This window comes from Macaca fascicularis, chromosome 7, assembly GCF_037993035.2.
Source record: "Macaca fascicularis isolate 582-1 chromosome 7, T2T-MFA8v1.1".
NCBI lineage: Eukaryota > Metazoa > Chordata > Mammalia > Primates > Cercopithecidae > Macaca > Macaca fascicularis.
Genome location: NC_088381.1, coordinates 139,824,686 through 139,845,215, shown reverse-complemented (window position 1 = coordinate 139,845,215; position 20,530 = coordinate 139,824,686). Strand labels below are relative to the sequence as shown.

Here is a 20,530-nt window from a genome sequence, read left to right as displayed (position 1 = left end):
TTGATAACCATCCATTCAGCACACTGGGGCAAGAGTCGTCATCCCAAAGAGATCTCAATCTTGCAACTCTTGGCACAAAAGTTTTTCACGATTAAATTGCCTAATTCAACACTAACATCTGGCTCCAGCCAGCCTCTCTTCCCAAAATTCTATCTTCGTTTACTCCTTGTAATGCATCCTATGCCCAAGCTAACCAGTTCTGGTTGCTGTTACTTTCCTCAGTTCTGTGCCCTTGCTGAAACATCTTATCACCTGGTACATTCTTCCTCTCTGCTTTCCACATAAAGCAATCGTGCACATATTTTAAAACTGAGTTCAAAGACCATTCTTCCACAAGCCCATTCTCACCTCTGAGGCTGGGAGAACTGGCCTCCTGCTCTGAAATTATATAACACACTACTTGCACGTCTATTTTGGAAATTAACATTTAGACTCTACAACAGTTATTTGTGTGCATCTTATGTCTCCTACCAACTGTAATCATCTCATACAAATATACCTCTGTATCTCCTACAGCATTCAGCCCAGATTTTGTACATACTATGAGTTTGAAGAACTTTCAGTTCATACATCTTACACTAAGGCCTTTCCACTGAAGGAGAATGTGTCTTCCCCATCTGCATTGCTTAGGCAACCTTTGGGTTTAAAGAAAACTAAATGGCATAATATTTTTCAAGTGTTAAATGCCAAGTGCTCAAGTATGAACTTCCTTGAATTTTAGAACTAGAGAACCAGAGGATGTGAGAAGAAAATATGCATCTATCAGTAAGGCAGTTTAGGCAGAAAAAAACATTTGTCTTTTTGTCAACCCTACACAGAACACAACAGTCCACAGGGGCAGCATGCACGGCACTTGACCAGATGCCTTACTTTGCAGTAGACGATCATGTTTGGAGAACTCTCCTCTGGGTCAGCAATCCCCACTGCTCTTTGATCCCCGGGTCCCTGAGCCATCCTGAGTCTCTTCACTCACACTGCAAAAATAAATGAATAGACCATTAAGTCATGAAGGAATTACATAAAGAGGGCTTTGAAATGTAAAGAATTAAGAAACTTTTGGCAGATGCCATGAACACAAAACATATTACGTGATTTTTTTTTTTTTTAAGTTAGGGAATGATTGTAGTCTTACTATCCACAAATATTCTTCTAATCCCCAAACAACATGTTGTTGATTTTCAGCTCAGAATCGCACACCTCAGGAGTGAATATACGGCAGTCTTTGTTGTTGTTGTTGTTGTTTTTGAGACGGAGTTTTGCTCTTGTTGCCAGGGCTGGAGTGCAGTGGTGCGATCCCGGCTCTCTGAAACCTCCGCCTCCTGGGTTCAAGAGATTCTCCTGCCTCAGGCTCCCGAGTAGCTGGGATTACAGGCATGTGCTACCACGCCCAGCTATTTTTGTATTTTTAGTAGAGACGGGGTTTCTCCATGTTGGTCAGGCTGGTCACAAACTCCTGACCTCAGGTGATGCACCAGCCTCAGCCTCCCAAACTGCTGGGATTACAGGCATGAGCCACTGCACCCAGCTGCGGCAGTCTTAAATAACCTCCCGAGGACAAATGAAGCCAATCATTTTGCTGTTGAGCTCACCTTGCCAAAGCTCATTTTCTGATTAATTCTATGCATTAAAATATGAATATTTTATTAGGGAAATCAAAATCCAGACCACAAGGAGATACCACTTCATACCCATTAAGATTATTATAATTAAAAAAAAAAAACCCTCAAGTAAGTCTTGGCAAGGATATAGGGAAATCAGAATCCTCAAACATTGCTGGTAGGAATGTAAAATGATACAGTCACTGTTGAAAACAGCTTAGTGGGGCCGGGCGCTGTGGCTCAAGCCTGTAATCCCAGCACTTTGGGAGGCCGAGACGGGCTGATTACGAGGTCAGGAGATCGAGACCATCCTGGCTAACACGGTGAAACCCCGTCTCTACTAAAAAATACAAAAAAAAACTTGTGGGGCGCGGTGGCGGGCGCCTGTAGTCCCAGCTACTCCAGCTACTTGGGAGGCTGAGGCAGGAGAATGGCATAAACCCGGGAGGCGAAGCTTGCAGTGAGCTGAGATCCGGCCACTGCACTCCAGCCTGGGCGACAGAGCGAGACTCCGTCTCAAAAAAAAAAAAAAAAAAGAAAGAAAACAGCTTAGTGGTTCCTCAAAAACAGTTGAACACAGAATTACCACATGATCTAGCAGTTCCACTTCTAAGTGCATACACAAAATAACTGAAAACGAATACCAAATACTTGTACACAAATGTTCATAGCAGCGCTATTCACAATAGCTAAAAGGTAGAAGCAACCCAAATGTCCATTAGTGGATGAATGGATAAATAAAACGTGCGTATCCATACGATGGGATATCATTGAGCAATAAAAAGGAATAAAGTACTACAATGTGCTATATGCTGCAACGTGGATGAACCTTGAAAACATGCTAAGTGAAAACACGCTAAGTGAAAAAAGCCAGACACAAAACGTCACATATTGTTTGAGTCTATTTTTATGAAATATCCAGAATAGGTAAATCCGTAGAGACAAGAAACAGATTGGTAGTTGCCAGTAGCTGCAGGAAGGATGGAATGGATGACTGCTTAATGGATACGGGGTCTCCTTCAGGGGCCTTGATAGAGGTGATGGCTGTAGAACACTGTGAAAGCAAGAAATGCCACTGAATTATACACTTTAACATGGCTAATTTTATGTTAAGTGAATTTCACCTCAATTCAGAAAAATAAATACATTGAATTTGGCCTTTTTGAAAAGCCTGAAAAGGTAACAGTGAAATAAGAAGAAGTATATGGAATTTTTGAGTGAAGAAGGAAGTTCAATCCTTGGTGTGACATTATATTTATTGTGTGACCTTGAGCAAGTGCAAGAATCTGTTGGGTTTCTTTTATTAATTTCCCTTTAAAACAAATATATTGAACACCTGCTATATGCTCCAAGTCGTGCTAAGGCACCTTCCTCTACCCTGCCCTCAGCAGTAAAATGTGAATTCCACCAAGTTCCCGCAGGTAAGGGTCAAATAAGCTGAGTGTGAGAGCAGAGTATAAAGCCATAAAAGTTCTATACAAATGTTATCCCTAATCTAAGAGGCTGCCTGGGTTACTTGCACAAAATTCATAGGCTTTTCATCAAAGAAACTCTTATAAATAACCATACGTGACAGAAAAGGCTATTTCAATTTAAAATAAAAACTTGGGAAACATTTTATTATAAAACAAGTTGCTACCAAAGGTCATTCCATAAAAACAAATTTGGATGGAAAATGGGAGAGAGAGAGGAATTTGTAATTTATGCTAAGAATTTAATTGCCCAAAATATCCCATTCGAATAACACTATCTGCTTTCTTCACTATTTATAAATTACAATGGTTTTTAAAATTAGATTACATAAAGAGGTAAAGAGCATCATTCTATAATATTATCTCTATACACTGTAATATCAGGATTTCTTTTTTTTTTTTTTTTGTCTCACTCTGTCGCCCAGGCTGGAGTGCAGTGGTGCTTTCTCGGCTCACTGCAAGCTCTGCCCCCCCGGGTTCACGCCATTCTCCTGCCTCAGCCTCCCGAGTAGCTAGGACTACAGGCACCCGCCACCACACCGGGCTAATTTTTTTGTATTTTCAGTAGAGATGGGGTTTCACTGTGTTAGCCAGAATGGTCTCGATCTCCTGACCTTGTGATCTGCCTGCCTCAGCCTCCCAAAGTGTTGGGATTACAGGCCTGAGCCACCATGCCTGGCCCAATATCAGGATTTCTATGAATATAGTACTACATGGAAACACTGATTATCCTCATCAATGGCTTTTAAAATTAAATGAACACAGTTTTATTTTTAAACGACTACTTAGTTGCCTACTCCTTTGCCTTAATACAGAATATGACAGAGCATGAAAACAAAAATTGAGTTCATTTATATATACTCATGTATCTATGTAATAGAGACGTTTTAGGTTTCTGTTGCTTTATTTTAAAATGAACACTTTCACTTTAATGAGCATATTCTCTTCTACCTAGAAAACTGTATTATAATAGCAAGGTTAGAAATGACCTAGAAACAAACGTGTCAGGCCTCCCTCTCCCCTCCCACCAACAGAACCATTTCTGTGTGTTAAAACAGGCTGATGTTCCAGAGTCTAGACTTGAAACTACTAAGTGAATGCAGATAGTCTCTGTGTTAAGAATTTTAGTAAGCCTCGTATTCAGTACAAATGCTTCTATTTTTGGTTCCTCTATTAACTCGTTTTGAAACTCAGACAAGCTATTTAGCTTTCCTGTATCTAGAAAGAATCATTTCTAAAATAATAATATACTTTCTAGTCCACATGTCAACAGATGTTAGAGAGAACTGGATGTGAAACCTACATAGGTAAAGATTTTCTAATTAAATTCATTGACTATTAAAGTTGAGGCTTGTGAAATTAAAGGACTAGGTTTTCATTCATTATAGTATGATGTAAAATACTTCTTTTAAATGGAGTACAATAGAAATGGAGTGTTTAAATTTAGTGGTAGAGAAAAACAGAGTGTTCTTCATTGTACTTACATATACATATACATACACACAGTAAACAACCCAGGGGCTTCTATATTAACATTTGAAGAATGTGAACATTTTTGTGAAAACATATAACTGCATATCAAAAGAAAGCATGTTAATATTATTTTCCTATATGGACTCACAGCTAACCCAAGAGGAAAATTGAAAATGGGCTAGGACCTTACATTTCAAAATCTCCAAGAAGAGACAATACAGCTTGGTGGTTACAAGCTGCCTCTCATCAGACAGATCCATGTCTGAATCTAGGCTCCACCACTTCCTAGCTGTGTGATCTTAGGCAAGTTCCTTCTCTTCTCTGTGCTTTTAATCCCTTACCTGTCACACACCACAGCCCCAGCATAATGAAAAGCCCTCTGAACTAGGAGTCCTGGTATCGCCCCACCCCTCGCTCCTTTGCAACTAACCAGCTATCAGAACGAGGACACACAGCTTCCCTGGACCTCAGTTGGGCATTGGCTATAAAATCCAGCATCCTTAGAGTTCCTTCCAGCTCTGAGCTAGGCCCTCAGAACCTCACATTTCTAACTTTCCTTCAAAGACTCTCACCAGAATGTTCCATGCCACCTGTCTCTGTCATTACTGCGTATATCCCAGCCCATTTCCTCTATTCATGACAGCGCTCAATGTCTCAAAGAATAAATCACAAAACCACTGCAGTGGAGCATCCCCTGTCTGACTCAGCATCCCTCCCCATGACAGAATTCCTATACCACACCACCCACCCTGAGGTTCTTTGGGACTCAACATTTATTCTTTGAGCAAATATACTGAGCATCTACTTTTGTAAGGTTCCATGCTAGGCCCTGGGGATATACGGATAAGTCAGACACAGATCCTCTCCTTAAAATGTTCAGAGACTGGTAGGAATAACAGATGTGTTCACAGAAAGGACACTGTTATATGTGGTTGCTCAATTATGATGGCACAGAGTAGGAGGAGGTGACAGATGAGCAGAAGCCTGGGAGAGGCAAAGTTTGCCATTCCAGCCAAGGCTATGCACACACACAGGCATAGAAATCTGAAGCCCCAGAAGTGGCTCAGCTCTGTGCTAGACAGTCAAGAGAAAAAAGCCACAAAGATAATCTGATCCCAGAAAGATTAAGTGGGAGACAGCCAAGTGTGGAGAGTGAGATAACAGGGATTTACATCTATCTGAATTTGTGGGACTTTGTTTACTTGTCTATCAGGGACTTCCTCTGCTAGAAAGCCAGTTCTTCATAGGCAAGGACTTTATTGTTGGGGTTCACCCCTCTCTCCCTGGCACTTAGAGCAGAATCTGGCACACAGAAGGTACTTAAATATGTTTGAATGAATGATGGGACTGAGAAAATTCTACCAGGATGCAGTGTCCTCCTTCCAGAAGATTCATCTGGATAACAAGCCATTAAAAGTGGCCAATAAAGAAGGCTCTTGATCAACAAAGACCCATGTATAGCATCATACATAAAGATTTTCCCCAAGGTTTATTGATATGAACCAGCCTGGACTCAGCAATCCACTTCTGGAATTCACAAGCAATTTAGGTAAGAAGGAATATGTGGGGAGGGTAGAAAACATAGTGAGGGGGATGCTCTAGGCATAACAGGACAATTGAGCACCTGTGACACAAACAGATTCATGAATCCTTGAAAGTCAGGATTGTGCCTGCAGTCTACTCCAGACTTACATTGCATCTGTAACTTGCAGTTACAATAAATTCCTGCTGTTTACTTTATAATGCCAGCCCCTCTGGAATAAGCAAAGCCTAGCAGCTAACAATGTTGAGCAGAGCAGGAAGGAAGGGCCTCGACGGTATAGGAAAAGAAAGGGCTTTGAAGTCAGACTGGGAATCACATCTCAGCTCTAGCCTCACTAAGGCTACTATGTGGCCTTTGACAATGGACTCTCCCACCCTAAATTTCCAGCTCCTTGCCTGGAAGATGAGACTCCTCCATCATACAGAGTTGCTTTTGAAGAGGGAAGAGAATAAGCCATGGAAATGCCCCAGCACAGAATGAATGTAGAAACTGACCAGTGACCTTGTTCTAAGTTTGGCCAAGTGAAATTCCCAGGCCACTGGCATCAGATTCAATGGAGAATCCCACCCCAACCCCCACCCTCAGATGTTCTGACTCATGCATCAGAGATGAAGCCTTCAGCGGTCCAATGACCTCCTCAGGTGATCCTGATACAGAGCTAAGAGGAGAACCGACTACAATTACCCTACAATGTCACTGAAATTACCATGGCTTGCAGCTAAAAGCTTTTAACATCATGCCTGCCACTCTTAGTGCCCAGACCTCAAAACCCTATTCAGCGAAATGTCATGTAGGAGAAGTAATCAAACCCTGACTGTAATATAGTTTGAATATTTATGCTGCCAAATAAGAATTTCTGTTGATGTTATTTCCTCTCCTCCATATTATATCAAATTCTCATTGTTTGCCTCAGCCCATTAAAACCCAAAGGATTTTTTTCTGACATCAGCACTGTTAAGCACTTCAGGAAAAAAAAATTACAATATGTGTGCTAGCTCAGTAGTACGAGCTTGTTTATATAGCTCTAATCTGACTGAGTGGGCAGGAATCCCAAGGGGAAAGGAGGAAGAACAACAGCTCTAAATAACAAATCACTCTTTCTGTTATAGCAGAGTCTGCCAACTTGACATTTCCTATATATTCGAAGTTCAAAGGCTCAATGACAGACAGAGTGTCCGTTTCAGGTAATGCACCAAGATCTTAAAGTACGGCAATAGCACTCAACCCCTAAAGGCCAATTTTGGTGGCACTGGAAGGCACCCAGTATTTTACTAGGATATAATCACTTGATCATTTTAGGACATCGATTCGAATTCAGTGGTTCCCAAAAACTTGCCCAAGGACCAGAACTAGGCTAGCAGTCTCAGAATCACCTGGAAGATATTCTAAATATACATACTCCTGGTTCCCATGCTCCAGAAGTTCTGGTCCAGTAGGCCTAGGGTGGTCCCTGGAGATTTACAGATTAATCATTTTCCAAATGATTTGTAAGTATAGCCAGGTTTGGAAACCACTGACCTAGATTCCATAGGGCCCGCCTTCCCTTCACTTGATCCCTTCCTCCCATCCCATGCTGCCTGATGTTTGGGCAGACATGCTGATGGGGGGCTCCTTTAGCTTCCCATGTATTAAGGCAAAAACTCAATGAAATGGATGCAACAAGGTTCTGGGGTCCAAAAAACTGGCTTTCAATCCTGGCTATGTCACTTAAGTGCTGTGTGGCCATAAGCAACATATTTAGCCCCCCTGGGCCTTAGTTTCCTCGCCTATAAAATGGAACAAATGCTAATCACTCTGCAGCAGTGGTTCTCAGCCTGGCCTGCTCATTAGAATTTCTTGGACAGCTCGTCACAGCAACCTCAACAGGTGGATGTTATTATTCCCACTCTGAATGAGAAAAGTAAGACTGAAGAACATAGGTGACCTGCCCAAAGTGACACAGTTTGTCAGCCAAGCAACTAAAATTCAAACCCAGGACTGACTCCAATGCCCACGGTTTTTCCAACATGTCCATCTTGTGAAATCACCTACATAAAGTAGATGTTTAGCACAAAGCCTGAAACATAGTAGGTCCTCAACTAATCTGTGTTTCCTTCATTCTACTTGCTAGTTTTCAATGAAGTTGACTTCTCCACTCCAATCCTACCTTAAGACTTCCAAATAAATACCATGGTCTCTAAGCTACCACAGCTGCCCTGACAGGCTAGACTAATTAAACTACCAAAGCTGTATGTGTATGTCTATGTGTGTGTGTATGTATATATATATACACACACATACACACACACACATATACACATATGCAGGAGGATTACTTAAACCTGGGAGTTCAAGACCAGCCTGGGCAACACAGCAAGACCCAATCTCTTCAAAAAATACAAAAATTAGCCAGGCATGGTGGTGCATGCCTGTAGTCTCAGCTACTTGGGAGGCTGATGTGGGAGGATTACTTGAGCTCAGGAGTTGGAGGCTACAGTGAGTTATGATCATACCACTGCACTCCAGCCAGGGCAACAGGGTGAGGACTGATCTCTGAAGTAAAAATAAAAAAAATTTTGCATTCCATCTGTTAAAGTTTCTAAAAATTAAGCTAGGAGGGAGAAGTGGAAAGATCGCCACGTAACAGGGCATGCTGGCCCTGGGAGTCCTGTTACTGCAATCTCTGCTGGAAAACCAGGTCTACCCAGGCATCCTCTCTCACCAAGGCTCTGAACTCCACACTGCTCTGGAAACCCCAACCCCTCCAGCTCCCCACAGACTCATCCCACCCTTTGAACACTTCTGTAAATAGTATGCCCACTATGTCCTTCCATCTTCTCTCTGAACTTTAAACTTGTGACCTTAATAGAAACTTGCCTTCTCCTCTCCTGCAGCCCTCTGTCCTCACGCCATATATCTCAAGACCAGAGAGTGGAGCAGGCAGCCTCCTGGCTCTCCACTGCTGCTTCAAATGATTTCTCTCCCTCCCTCCAACACAAATCCCTGCTCTGTGGCACTCAGGCCATCTGGCTCTGCCACTTTCTGCTCATCCTCACTGCTGTCTTCCACCTCCCTCCTGCTTATGCCTTCTCATTCCCTGAAGACTCCAGCTTCCGCCTCTCAGAGGGTTGCTTCTGCTTCCCTAACACCTTCACCACTTTCAGTCACTTTAACATCAGACTCAAAGACCTACCAGAAAAGCCAGATTCTCAGTTCCTTATTTCCTCACCTGACGCTTTTTCCTTCTGAGTCACTATCTCACATGGCCACATCCTAAACTTTGTCATCACCCCAAATCCCACTACAAGCATCCTCCACTCTGTCCACCCTTCCTCTTTTCAGCTCACTTACTCTGCATTCACTGCAAACAATCTTCAAACTTGTTTAGACATTTAATCCATTGAACACGCAGCATTTTTACTATCCATTACTACCCTTCACTTCCCCTTCACCATCCACACTGGCTCCATCATTATACTCACTCATAATCACTCCCTTGCACATACCCTCTACTCCTGCATCTCCCCTTGTGATGGTTAATACAGAGTGTCAACTTGATTGGATTGAAGGATGCAAAGTATCGATCCTGGGTGTGTCTGTGAGGGTGTTGCCAAAGGAGATTATCATTTGAGTCAGTGAGCTGGGGAAGACAGACCCACCCTTAATGTGGTGGGCACAATCTAATCAGCTGACAGCAAATATAAAGCAGTCAGAGAAACATGAAAAGGCAACACTGGCCTAGCCTCCCAGCCTACATCTTTCTCCCGTGCTGGATGCTTCCTGCCCTTGAACATCGGACTCCAAGTTCTTCAGTTTTGAGACTCGGACTGGCTCTCCTTGCTCCTCAAACTTGCAGACAGCCTATTGTGGGACCCTGTGATCATGTAAGTTAATACTTAATAAACTCCTATATATACACACACACTATTATATATTCTATTATATATAATTCTATTGTATATATTCATATAACATATAAGAATACATATATTCTATTTTATATATATACTATATATATAGTATTAGTTCTGTCCCTCTAGGGAACCCTAATACACCCCCTTTCTGTGTCATACTATCCTTGTAAAACTCCAGCACTGATGGAACCCAACTATCCATCAACCCCAAGCTCCCATCCAAACTGACAAACACTTTGGGGTGGAGAGGAAGTCACACAATCAGGCTGACTAGCTGCATTAAATTCATGACCACAAACATTAAATGAAGAGTCAACACTGCCTGCCAAACCCAAAATGTTTTCCTACCAAGCTTGTTTCTCCCTTTCTGAAACGGCTGTCATATCTTTTCCCAGTTCATATTTAACACATAGTCTTAGCTGATGAGCTCATTTCAAAATTCATGGAAGAAATGAAAGCTAGCAGAAGGCAAGTCCCTCATCTTTAGACGCCCTCATTGAAGCCACCATGTTCTCCATCTTCCTTTCTCTTCTGGGGAAAAGTTTTGCTGTCAGAGGAATTTGAACCAGAGCAACTCCATCTTGAATAGGGGCTGGGTAAAATGAGGCTGAGACCTACTGGGCTGCATCCCCAGACAGTTAAGCACTCTACGTCACAGGATGAGATAGGAGGTCAGCACAAGATACAGGTCATAAAGACATTGCTAATAAAACAGGCTGTAGTAGAGAAGCTGGCTGAAACCCACCAAAACCAAGATGGTGACGAGAGTGACCTCTGGTTGTCCTCACTGCTACACTCCCACCAGCGCCATGACAGTTTATAAATGCCATGGCAATGTCGGGAAGTTACCCTATATGGCCTAAAAAGGGGAGTCAAGAATAATCCAACCTTGTTTAGCATATGATCAAGAAACAGTCATAAAAACGGGCAACCAGAAGCCCTCAGTGCTGCTCTATCTATGGAGTAGCCATTCTTTCATTCCTCTACTTACTTAATAAACTTGCTTTCAGTTTACTCTGTGGACTTGCCCTGAATTCTTTCTTGTGTGAGATCCAAGAACCCTCTCTTGGGGTCTGGATTGGGACCCCTTTCCTGTAACATTACCCTGTACCAAAGGGAAGTTCTTCCATCTTTGCTCTTAATTAGATGGTTAATAGAACATTACTGCTCACGTACACCCTACCACCACACCAACCGGGCTCAGGTATAACAGTGGATTACAAATAAAAGACTTCCAAGACACAGTGTCCCTGAGGAACAGTAGTTGGGGAAACCTAAAGTCAAGAGAGGAGACAAGAACAAGGACCCTTGTGGGGGATTTGAAGCCTCTACTACCTACAGCTCAGCAAACACTAAACACAGCCCAACACCTAGCCAGATTAAGTAAAACCTCACACTAAGTGCCTACCTACCTCAGTTCCTATGACCCAATACATCATGTCTGGCTTTCAACAAAAAATTATAAGACATGATGAAAGGCAAGAAAAACACATTCTGAAGAGACAAGCAATCATCAGAATCAGACTCAGATATGTCACGGATGTTGGAATTATCTGTGTCATTAACAGACAGGAAATTTAAAATAACTACGATGAAAAGTGTTAAGGATTCTAATGGAGAAAGTAAATGGTAATGAACAGAGAGACAGAAACACTGTTTAAAAACTCCTTTGAAAAGGAAATGCTAAAAATCAAAAACACTGTAACAATTGAAGAAGGTTTTCCATGGGCTCATCAGCTGACTCAAATGGCCAAAAAGAGTAAGAACTACCATTTGATAGGACAAGAGGGGAACTAATGTCAATAACAACTTAATTGTACATTTTAAAATAACTAAAAGAGTGTAACTGGATTGTAACACAAAGGATAAATGCTTGAGGGGATGGATACCCCATTCTCCATGATGTGATTACTATGCATTGCATACCTGTATCAAAACATCTCATGTACCCCATAAGTATACACGCCTACTATGTACCCACAAAAATTAAAAAATTAAAAAGTTTTTTAAAAGAATCCATGAGCTTGAAGGTCAATCATGAATTTCCAAACTAAAAAGAGAAAGAATTAAGGGAGAAAAAAAAAACAGAGGAAAATATTCAGGAACTCTAGAACAATATCAAAAGCTGTACCATAAATGTAATCAGAATCCCAAGAAGAGAAAAAAGAAAGGAGAATAAATATTAGAAGGAATAATGACAGAGAACTTTCCAAAATTAATGACATACAATAAACCACAGATCCAGAAAAGTCAGAACACACCAATCAGGACAAACACCCAAAAAAACAAAAACTATGCCTAGGAATATCATATTCAAACTGCAGAAAACCAAAGACAAAGAGGAAATCTTAAAAGAAGCCAGATCCTTACCTATAGAAGAACAAGGATAAGAATTACAGAATCCATGGAAGCAAGAACGTGGAGTGAAATTCTTAAAATGTTGAAGAGAAGGAAAAAAAAAAAACGCCCACTTAGAATTCTACATCTAGTGCAATTATCCTTCAAAAGTGGAGAAAAAATAAAGACTTTCACAGACAAGCAAAAACTGAGGAAATTTATCACCAGCAAACCTGCTATGCAAGAAATGCAAAAAGAAGTTCTTCAGGCAGAGGAAAATTATACAGGTCAGAAACGTGGCTCTATAAAAAGAAAGAACAAGCATTGATGAAGGAATAAAGGTAAAAACAACATACCGTATTTTTCTTATTCATAATTGGTCTAAAAGAAAGAAATAGACCCTTTTGAATTATGTTCATAGGACAAAAAACATCTTTTTTAAAAGGCTAGCATATCAAAGGCTAACACAGAGCTCTGGAATAGCCCTTGACAATTAACCGGCTCAAAGGCTGGTAAACCTGGGCCCATGGGACAAATCTAAGCCTGTTGCCTGTTTTTATATGATCTGTTTGCTAAGAATGGTTTTTACATTTTTAGATGCTTGAAAAAAAGTGGAAAGAACAATATTTTATGACACATGAAAACTGTATGACATTTGAGTGTTTCCATAAATACACTTTTATAAATAAACGCCCATTTGTTTACTGTCTATGATCACTTTTACGCCACAACAGCAGAGTTGAGTTGTTGCAACAGGGACTGTATGGCCCCCAGAATTCAAAATATTTACTATTTAGCCTTTTACATCATAATTTTTCCTATCCCTTGAACAAGCCCAAGCCTTTGGTTTTCAGAGGACGGCACTAAGGCCTGGGAACGTCAAGTTGCATTCTAATGTCACCCCGCTGGTTAGCAATAAGAGTCAGCATTTAGAGCTTGGGTCTTCCCTCTCTTCTCACATGAGAGGACTTATATTTTGTAAGTATGGGTTCCAAGATTATAGTTTCTAATACTACTGCCTATTGGGACTGCAGAAATAACATTTTATTATTCTCTTATTTCGCATGAAAGATTGTATCACTGCTAGAGAAGAAGTGGGAGTGACAGAGAAGCTTTGCCAATTTTTATACACAAGAAGTGGATGACTAAGAGATGAAGAGGATGACATGTTCCCAGGGGACCTAAGAAGAAAAGCACTCCTATTGGCTTTTTCTTTTTTAAAGAATGTCAGTTTTATTCCTTAGGATTTCATTGTTTTCTTTTTCAAAAAAGAACATGTAAAATCAGTATGTTTATATGTAAAACGAGGCATTTAAATGTAATATAAGGTGCACCTCTTCAATGACTCCGTAATGCCTCCATTGGCAGCAGCAATGGTAGCCTTTTCCACTTCTTAAGATAGCAAAATTTAACAAAAGAAAATCTTTTCATAAAGTTCACCAAGCAAAAGCAATATAGATCAAAGAAATAACAATTGAATAGGTTATTGGGGGTTTTACAGTTTTACTCATACCATGTAGATGGCAGACAAAAATAGTACAATTTGAATTTACAGTACCAATTCCTCCAATGATGATCTAACTTGTAACAGTCCAGCCCTCAAGAACAACGAGAAAGGCAGATAAGGTATAAAGAGAAGAACTCCCAAGGCAATGAGGACACATGGGATCATGATCCAAGAGAAAAAGGAAGTATAGAGGTGAGCCCGCTATTCTGTGTAATTATGGCTTTAAGGCATTTAATCAAATTCAACACCTCTTCATGAAAATACTCTTAGCCAATTTTAAATGCAAGGGGACTCGCTTGATCTGATAAATGGTATTTGCAAAACACTTACAGAAATATTTAATAATATTTAATAGTAAAACTTTCCCACTGAGATTGGAAATTAGACAAGAATGCTCACTATCACCACTTCTATTCGCCATTATATTTGAGGTCTTAGCCAATACAACCGGCAAGAAAAACAAATACAAGTCGCAATAATTAGAAAGGAAAAAGTAAAAACTCTTTTACAGGTAATTTAACTGTGTACATGGAAATTCATAATAATTTATGAATGCAATTACTTTTGCACCAACCTAATACACAGAACTATTAGGATTAATCAGTGACTTTTGCAAAGTCAGTGAATACAGGTCAATATATAAAACTCAATTGTATTTTTTGTGTATCAGCAACAATCAGGAAATGATATATTTTTAAAGGTATCATTTATAATAGCGTCAAATACTAGGAATATATATTTAAAAGATGTGCAATAATTTTACAATATAGAGGGATAGAAAATTGCTGACAGAAGTGAGAGACAGATCTAAATAAATGGAGGGATATTCCACATTAATGGATTAAAATAGTCAACACTGTAAAAACATTAATTTATTCCCAATTTAGGCTAGAGATTTAATGCAATCCCAATCAAAATTCCATCAAAAGATGATTTTAAAATTTATACAGTAATGCAAATGGTTAGAAATAATGAAGCTATTCTTTTTAATTATATTTTATGTTAAGTTCTGGGGTACATGTGCAGGATGTGCAGGTTTGTTAAACAGGTAAACGTGTGCCATGCTGGTTTGCTGCACCTACCAACCCATTGCCTAAGTATTAAGCCCAGCATGCATTAGCTATTTTTTCTGATGCTCTCCCTCTCCCCATCGCCCCCATCCCCAACAGTCCTCAGGTGTCGTTCCCCTCCCCCTCCCTGTGTCCACAGGTTCTCAATGTTCAGTTCCCACTTATGAGTGAGAACATGCAGTGTTTGGTTTTCTGCTCCTGCATTAGTTTGCTGGGGATAATGGATTTCAGTTCCATCCATGTCCCTGCAAAGGACATGATCTCATTCCTTTTTATGGCCGCATAGTATTCTATGGTGTATATTACCATATTTTCTTTATCCAGTCTATTATCGATGAGTATTTGGGTTGATTCCATGTATTTGCTATCATGAAAAGTGCTGCAGTGAACATATACATGCATGTATCTTTATCATAGAATGATTTATATTCCTTTAGGTTGATACCCTGTAATAGGATTGCTGGATCGAATGATATTCGCCTCTAGGTCTTAAGGAATCACCACACTGTCTTCCACAATGGTTGACCCAATTTATACTCCCACCAACAATGTAAAAGCATTTCTATCTCTCCGCAGCCTCACCAGCATGTTGTTTCTTGAATTTTTAATAATCACCATTCTGACTGGTGTGAGATGGTATCTAACTGTGGTTTTGATTTGCATTTCTCTAATGATCAGTGATGTTAAGCTTTTTTTCATGGTTTTTGGCCACATAAATGTCTTCTTTTGAGAAGTGTCTGTTCTTGTCTTTTGCCCACTCTTTTTAATTGGGTTGTTTTTTGCTCGTAAATTTGTTTAAGATCCTTGTAGACTCTGGATATTAGACCTTTGTCAGATGGATAGGTTGCAAAAATTATCTCCCATTCTGTAGGCTGCCTGTTCGCTCTGATGATAGTTTGTTTTGCTGTGCAGAAGCTCTTTGTTTTAATTAGATCCCATCTGTAAATTTTTGCTTTTGTTGCAATTGCTTTTGATGTTTTCATCATGAAATCTTTGCCTATGCCTATGTCCTGAATGGTATTGCATAGATTTTCTTCTAGGGTTTTTATAGTTTTTGGTTTCACTTTATGTCTTTAATCCATCTTGAGTTAATCTTTGGATAAGGTGTAAGGAAGAGGTCCAGTTTCAATTTGCTGCATATAGCTAGCCATTTCTCCCAGCACTATTTATTAAAACTGGAATCCTTTCCCCATTGCTTATTTTTGTCATGTTTGTGGAAGATCAGATGGTTGTAGATGTGCAGTCTTATTTCTGAGATCTCTATTCTGTTCCATTGGTGTATGTGTCTGTTTTTGTACCAATACCATGCTGTTTTGGTGATGCTCGCTTTGTAGTATAGTTTGAAGTTGGGTAGTGTGATGCCTCCAGCTTTGTTCTTTAGAAGTCATTCTTAAATAAGAACAAACTAGAGGGTGCACACTACTGAATATCAAGACCTCTTATAAAGCTCATGTAATTAAGACAGTGTGTTATCAATATTATATTAGAAAAATAGAAAAATGGAATGGACTAGAAAACACAGAGACAGACCACAAATGTGACTGATAACAAAGGTGACATTTCAGAGCAGTAGAAATGAAGAGATTTTTCAATAAGTGGTGCTGGGTTTATTGGATGTCCGTAAGTAAAACAAAATAAATATGGATGCCTTTCTCACACCATAAACAACAATCAGCCACAGGTAGACTTTTACAACCTAAAGATAAAGGCTAAAATGCAAAAAAAAAAAAAAAAAAAAAAAAAATAGAGCTTCTATAAACTAAAATAGAGTAGCTTCATAACCTTAGGGTAAGCAACAATTTATTAAGTAGGCACAGGAAACAATAACCATAAAGGAAGAGACTGATAAATTGGATTATATTCAAAGTAAGATCTCCAATTCATCAAAAGAGAGTAAAAGGCAAACCACTAGAGCTGGGAAAAGATAGTTTAAATACATATGACAGGTAAAAGTATTTGTATTAAAAATTTGTTTTTAAAAGAAGACTTCTATAACTCAATAAGAAAAAGATTAAAAATCTAATTTAAAAATAGGCAATAAGCTTGAACAGGCACTGCAAAAGACAAACAAAAGTGGCAAAAAAATTAAAAAGGCACATCATCAGTCACCAGAAAAATGCAAACTGAAGCCATAAGACACCACTACGCACCCACCAGAATGGCTAAAATTCAAACATTTAACAATCTCAAGTCTTGCCAATGATATAAAGAAACTGAAACACTCATGAAGTGATGATAGGAATATAAGTTGGTAAAGCCACTTAAGAAAACCCTTTGTAGGGATCGAATAAAGCTGAACATATGCACACCCCATTACCCAGCAATCCAGGCTCAGGTGTGTATACCAAACAGAAATACATTCATATGTGTGCCACAAAACACATATAAAAATATTCATAGCAGCGCTATTCATAATATGTCTAACCTAGAAATATCCCAAATGTCCCTTAACAGAAGATGAATAGTTTGTGGAATATCACAAAGTAGAATACTACACAGCAATAAAAATAGTTTACTGCTACACACTGCAACATAGATGAATTTCACAAACAATGTTGTGCATAAGGATCTAGAAAGAAAGAGTACAGGCATATATGTATGATTACATACTTATTTCATTTGTTTCAAAAAAGAGAAAGCTACAGTGTTAGAAATCAGGTTAGTGGTAGCTACTTGGGAGGCTGAAGTGGGAGGATTGTTTAAGCCTAGGAGTTCGTGGCCATCCTGGGCAACATAGCGAGACCTCATCTCTTTAAAAAAGAGAAGGAGAGAGAGAGAAAGGAAATCAGCTGGTTACCAATGGGAAAAAAAGAAATATGTACTTACTGGGAGGACCCATGAGGTAGTTTCTGGAAGAATGGTAATATTCTCCTTCTCGATCTCAGAGAGATAACATAGATGTGTTTACTGTTTGAAAATTTATTGAACAATGATTTGAATACTTTACATATAACATAAATACTTTTCATATAACATAAATATGTTATACTTCAGTAGAATTTTATGTTTGAAAAAGAATAGTGCAAATAAATGCAGATCTGGAGGAAGGATGCAGCATATTGGGTTCTCAAGGTGGCATTGCAGCCCTCTCACGTACAGTGATGCAAAAAGTGACATCATGGCAGGGTTATAACTGCAGGGATGATGAAGGAGCCAGAGGTTGTGTCTGTTACCACTGTGGACTGTCCTGGCCAGAATATGCCTCACTATCGGACACACAGATCCAACCAACGGAGACATGTGACTAATCAGGACCGAAGTCCCTCCCTGAGACTGAGATAAGGACGCTGGAAGAAAGAAGATTCCTCCCCTGTGAGGTGACTGTTGAAAAGATGTGAGGATAGAAATATTAGTGACCATCTTCTTTTTCTCTTGTGTCATAGAAGGAGGAAGTCAAGAAGACAAGGTAAGAGTGCTGACAATGTCATTTAAGTCCCTGGATCCAGCTAGGCCTGAATTCTCTGATTATGCAGCCAGATAAATTTATTTTTGCTTGAGATACTTGGATTTTGCTTCAGTTCAGTTGGCGTATTTGTATTTTTTTGTTTAGTCTGCATCAGAGAGAAGACTGACTCCCCATCGCTATCATCACTATTATATGGCATTCAAGTTCCTTCTCACACTGGCCCCAACTTGTACTTCTAGTTTTCTCCGTCGCTGTTCATCTTCATATACCCAATAACATGGTAATCTTAACTACAGAAAACTCCTCCAACCAAGAATTTCTAACAAGCAAAGTTCAACTTATACCTATTTCCAAATACATTTTTGATAATCAATTGGTCATCTTGTTAAGAATAATTAGAAAATATAAGAATCTCGCGCCAGTCTAGGCAACGTGACGAAACCCTGCCTCTACAATAAATACAAAATTAGCTCAGAGTGGTGGCACACGCCTGTAGTCCCAGCTACTCGGGAGGCTGAGGTGGGAGGATCACTTGAGCCTGGGAGGTCAAGGCTGCAGCGAGCCAAGACTGCACACTGCAATCCAGCCTGGGCAACAGAGTGAGACCCTGTCTCGAAAACAACAAAAAAAGACTTCTGGGATTAGAAACAGATATTTTTTAAGCGGAGGAGGGGGTCTTAAGGCAGATGGCAGGCAGGGGAAGTGGTTTTTGCAGAGAAGTTTTGAAAGCTAAAGGAAGCCAAAAAATGAAAACCTGGAATTGGCAGCATATGCTTTGGCATGACACTAAATACCCTGTGCACGGGGGTGAGGTATCTGAGGACTTCCTAGTCAGTCATGTCAACTAAGTTAAATAAAGTTTATCCCAAGATGTATCTATCTACTTTACCCTTTAGCCACAGGGAGACCCAGGAGTCAGCAGTCAGCCTCTCTGACTGAAAGGCACTAAACGCTTGTATACAGAGCCTGGCATGGAGGAGTGCCCTTGTGCATGAGAATTGTGCACTGACTGTAATAAAGCAAAACCACCTGTAAGCAATTTCACTGTAAGCGGGGGTGACAGCCGGCAAAACAGCAAGAAGTAACTGCAAATTCACTGTGACACACTGCTCTTACCAACATAAGGTGAGTAAAATGTCACTCATAATCTACTTTTGTTTTCTCATTTTACTTTCAGTAAACATGACAAATACTTACTGAACAGTTTTGCTTAAACCTAGATTTCCCCTATCCTTGTTTTCATTAAAGTTTTAAGTTCATCAACATGGACTCCTCCTGACAGACAGGTTTTTAAGGACCTCACTCTCTGTATGGGGAGTATTAAGTATTCTTTGCACATTCTTTGCATTTGATCACCTGAATACTTTTGTTTACATTGAAATGCCCAAGCACATTCTTGCCATCTCTGTCCCCTGGCCCCATTTCTGCAGGCCCCAGACCCCTCATTCCCCCAAGGTTCAATTCATCTACTTAGCCTCTTCAGTGAAATCTCTCAGTGGGAAGTCATCTCTCCCTAACTTTCCATATATAGGCCTTGCTTACCACATTCCATCTCTCCATTTGTTTTCCTTCTTCAGAATTTTAAGTTTCTTGAACACAGGAGCCATATCCGATTAATCATTATCTGGAAACGGGTCCTTGGTAGGAAGACAGATGCACTGTCTGACATAGACCAGCAGGACAAGGAGCGGGGAGGAGCAGCAGAGACCCCACACCAGCTGTGACCTGAGGTATGGAACATCCCGCCCCCGCGACCCCATTAATAGTAGACTAAACCAGAGATTGTTTCCAGGTACACACTCTCTTTCAGTAACCATCTCAAAGCAATCACAATTTCTCAGCCCTATTCTGCAAATGGGAAGAATGCAGATCAGGAGAGTTCTACTACTTTGCCTCCTGTCACATACCCCTGGCTATCGGTAGAAACCAACAGCCAAGCCCTAAACCACCTGCTGTCCTGAAAATGAAAGTGCCTTCCCTTAAAAAAAAAAAAAAAAAAAAAAAAAAAAGTCTACAATGTAATCAATAAATTTATTCTTCGTGAATGCGTCCTTTCTATTTTGACCAGCTGCTGAATCAGTCTTTGTATTAAGATGTATGGTCAGCAAAATAATATAATGGCATCTTCCTGCTTGGTTTGGAATCTAAACACTGTAGTACTTCCACAGAAGTTTAAGGAGAAAATATATGGGACATGTTATTTAGAGTTATCTTTTTTTCTAGAGAGGTCA

At 40.0% G+C, this 20,530-nt stretch overlaps 1 protein-coding gene across 17 annotated transcripts in view; it reads right to left on the bottom strand.

Moving 5' to 3' along the window:
- RGS6 (regulator of G protein signaling 6) overlaps window positions 1-20,530 on the bottom strand; it is a 626,146-nt gene that overhangs the window by 591,806 nt on the left and 13,810 nt on the right. For 16 of the 17 annotated variants that reach the window (XR_012415918.1, XR_006699606.3, XR_010588539.2 and 13 more), the window contains exon 2: window positions 871-974. Coding sequence is in view for 13 of the 17 variants with exons in the window: in XM_045396654.3 (XP_045252589.2) it covers window positions 871-954 (84 nt within the window). In the remaining 4 variants the exon portion in view is untranslated. Of the gene's footprint in view, window positions 1-870; window positions 975-20,530 lie in introns of those variants that run through there. The other variant, XM_073997693.1, reaches the window with a different exon arrangement.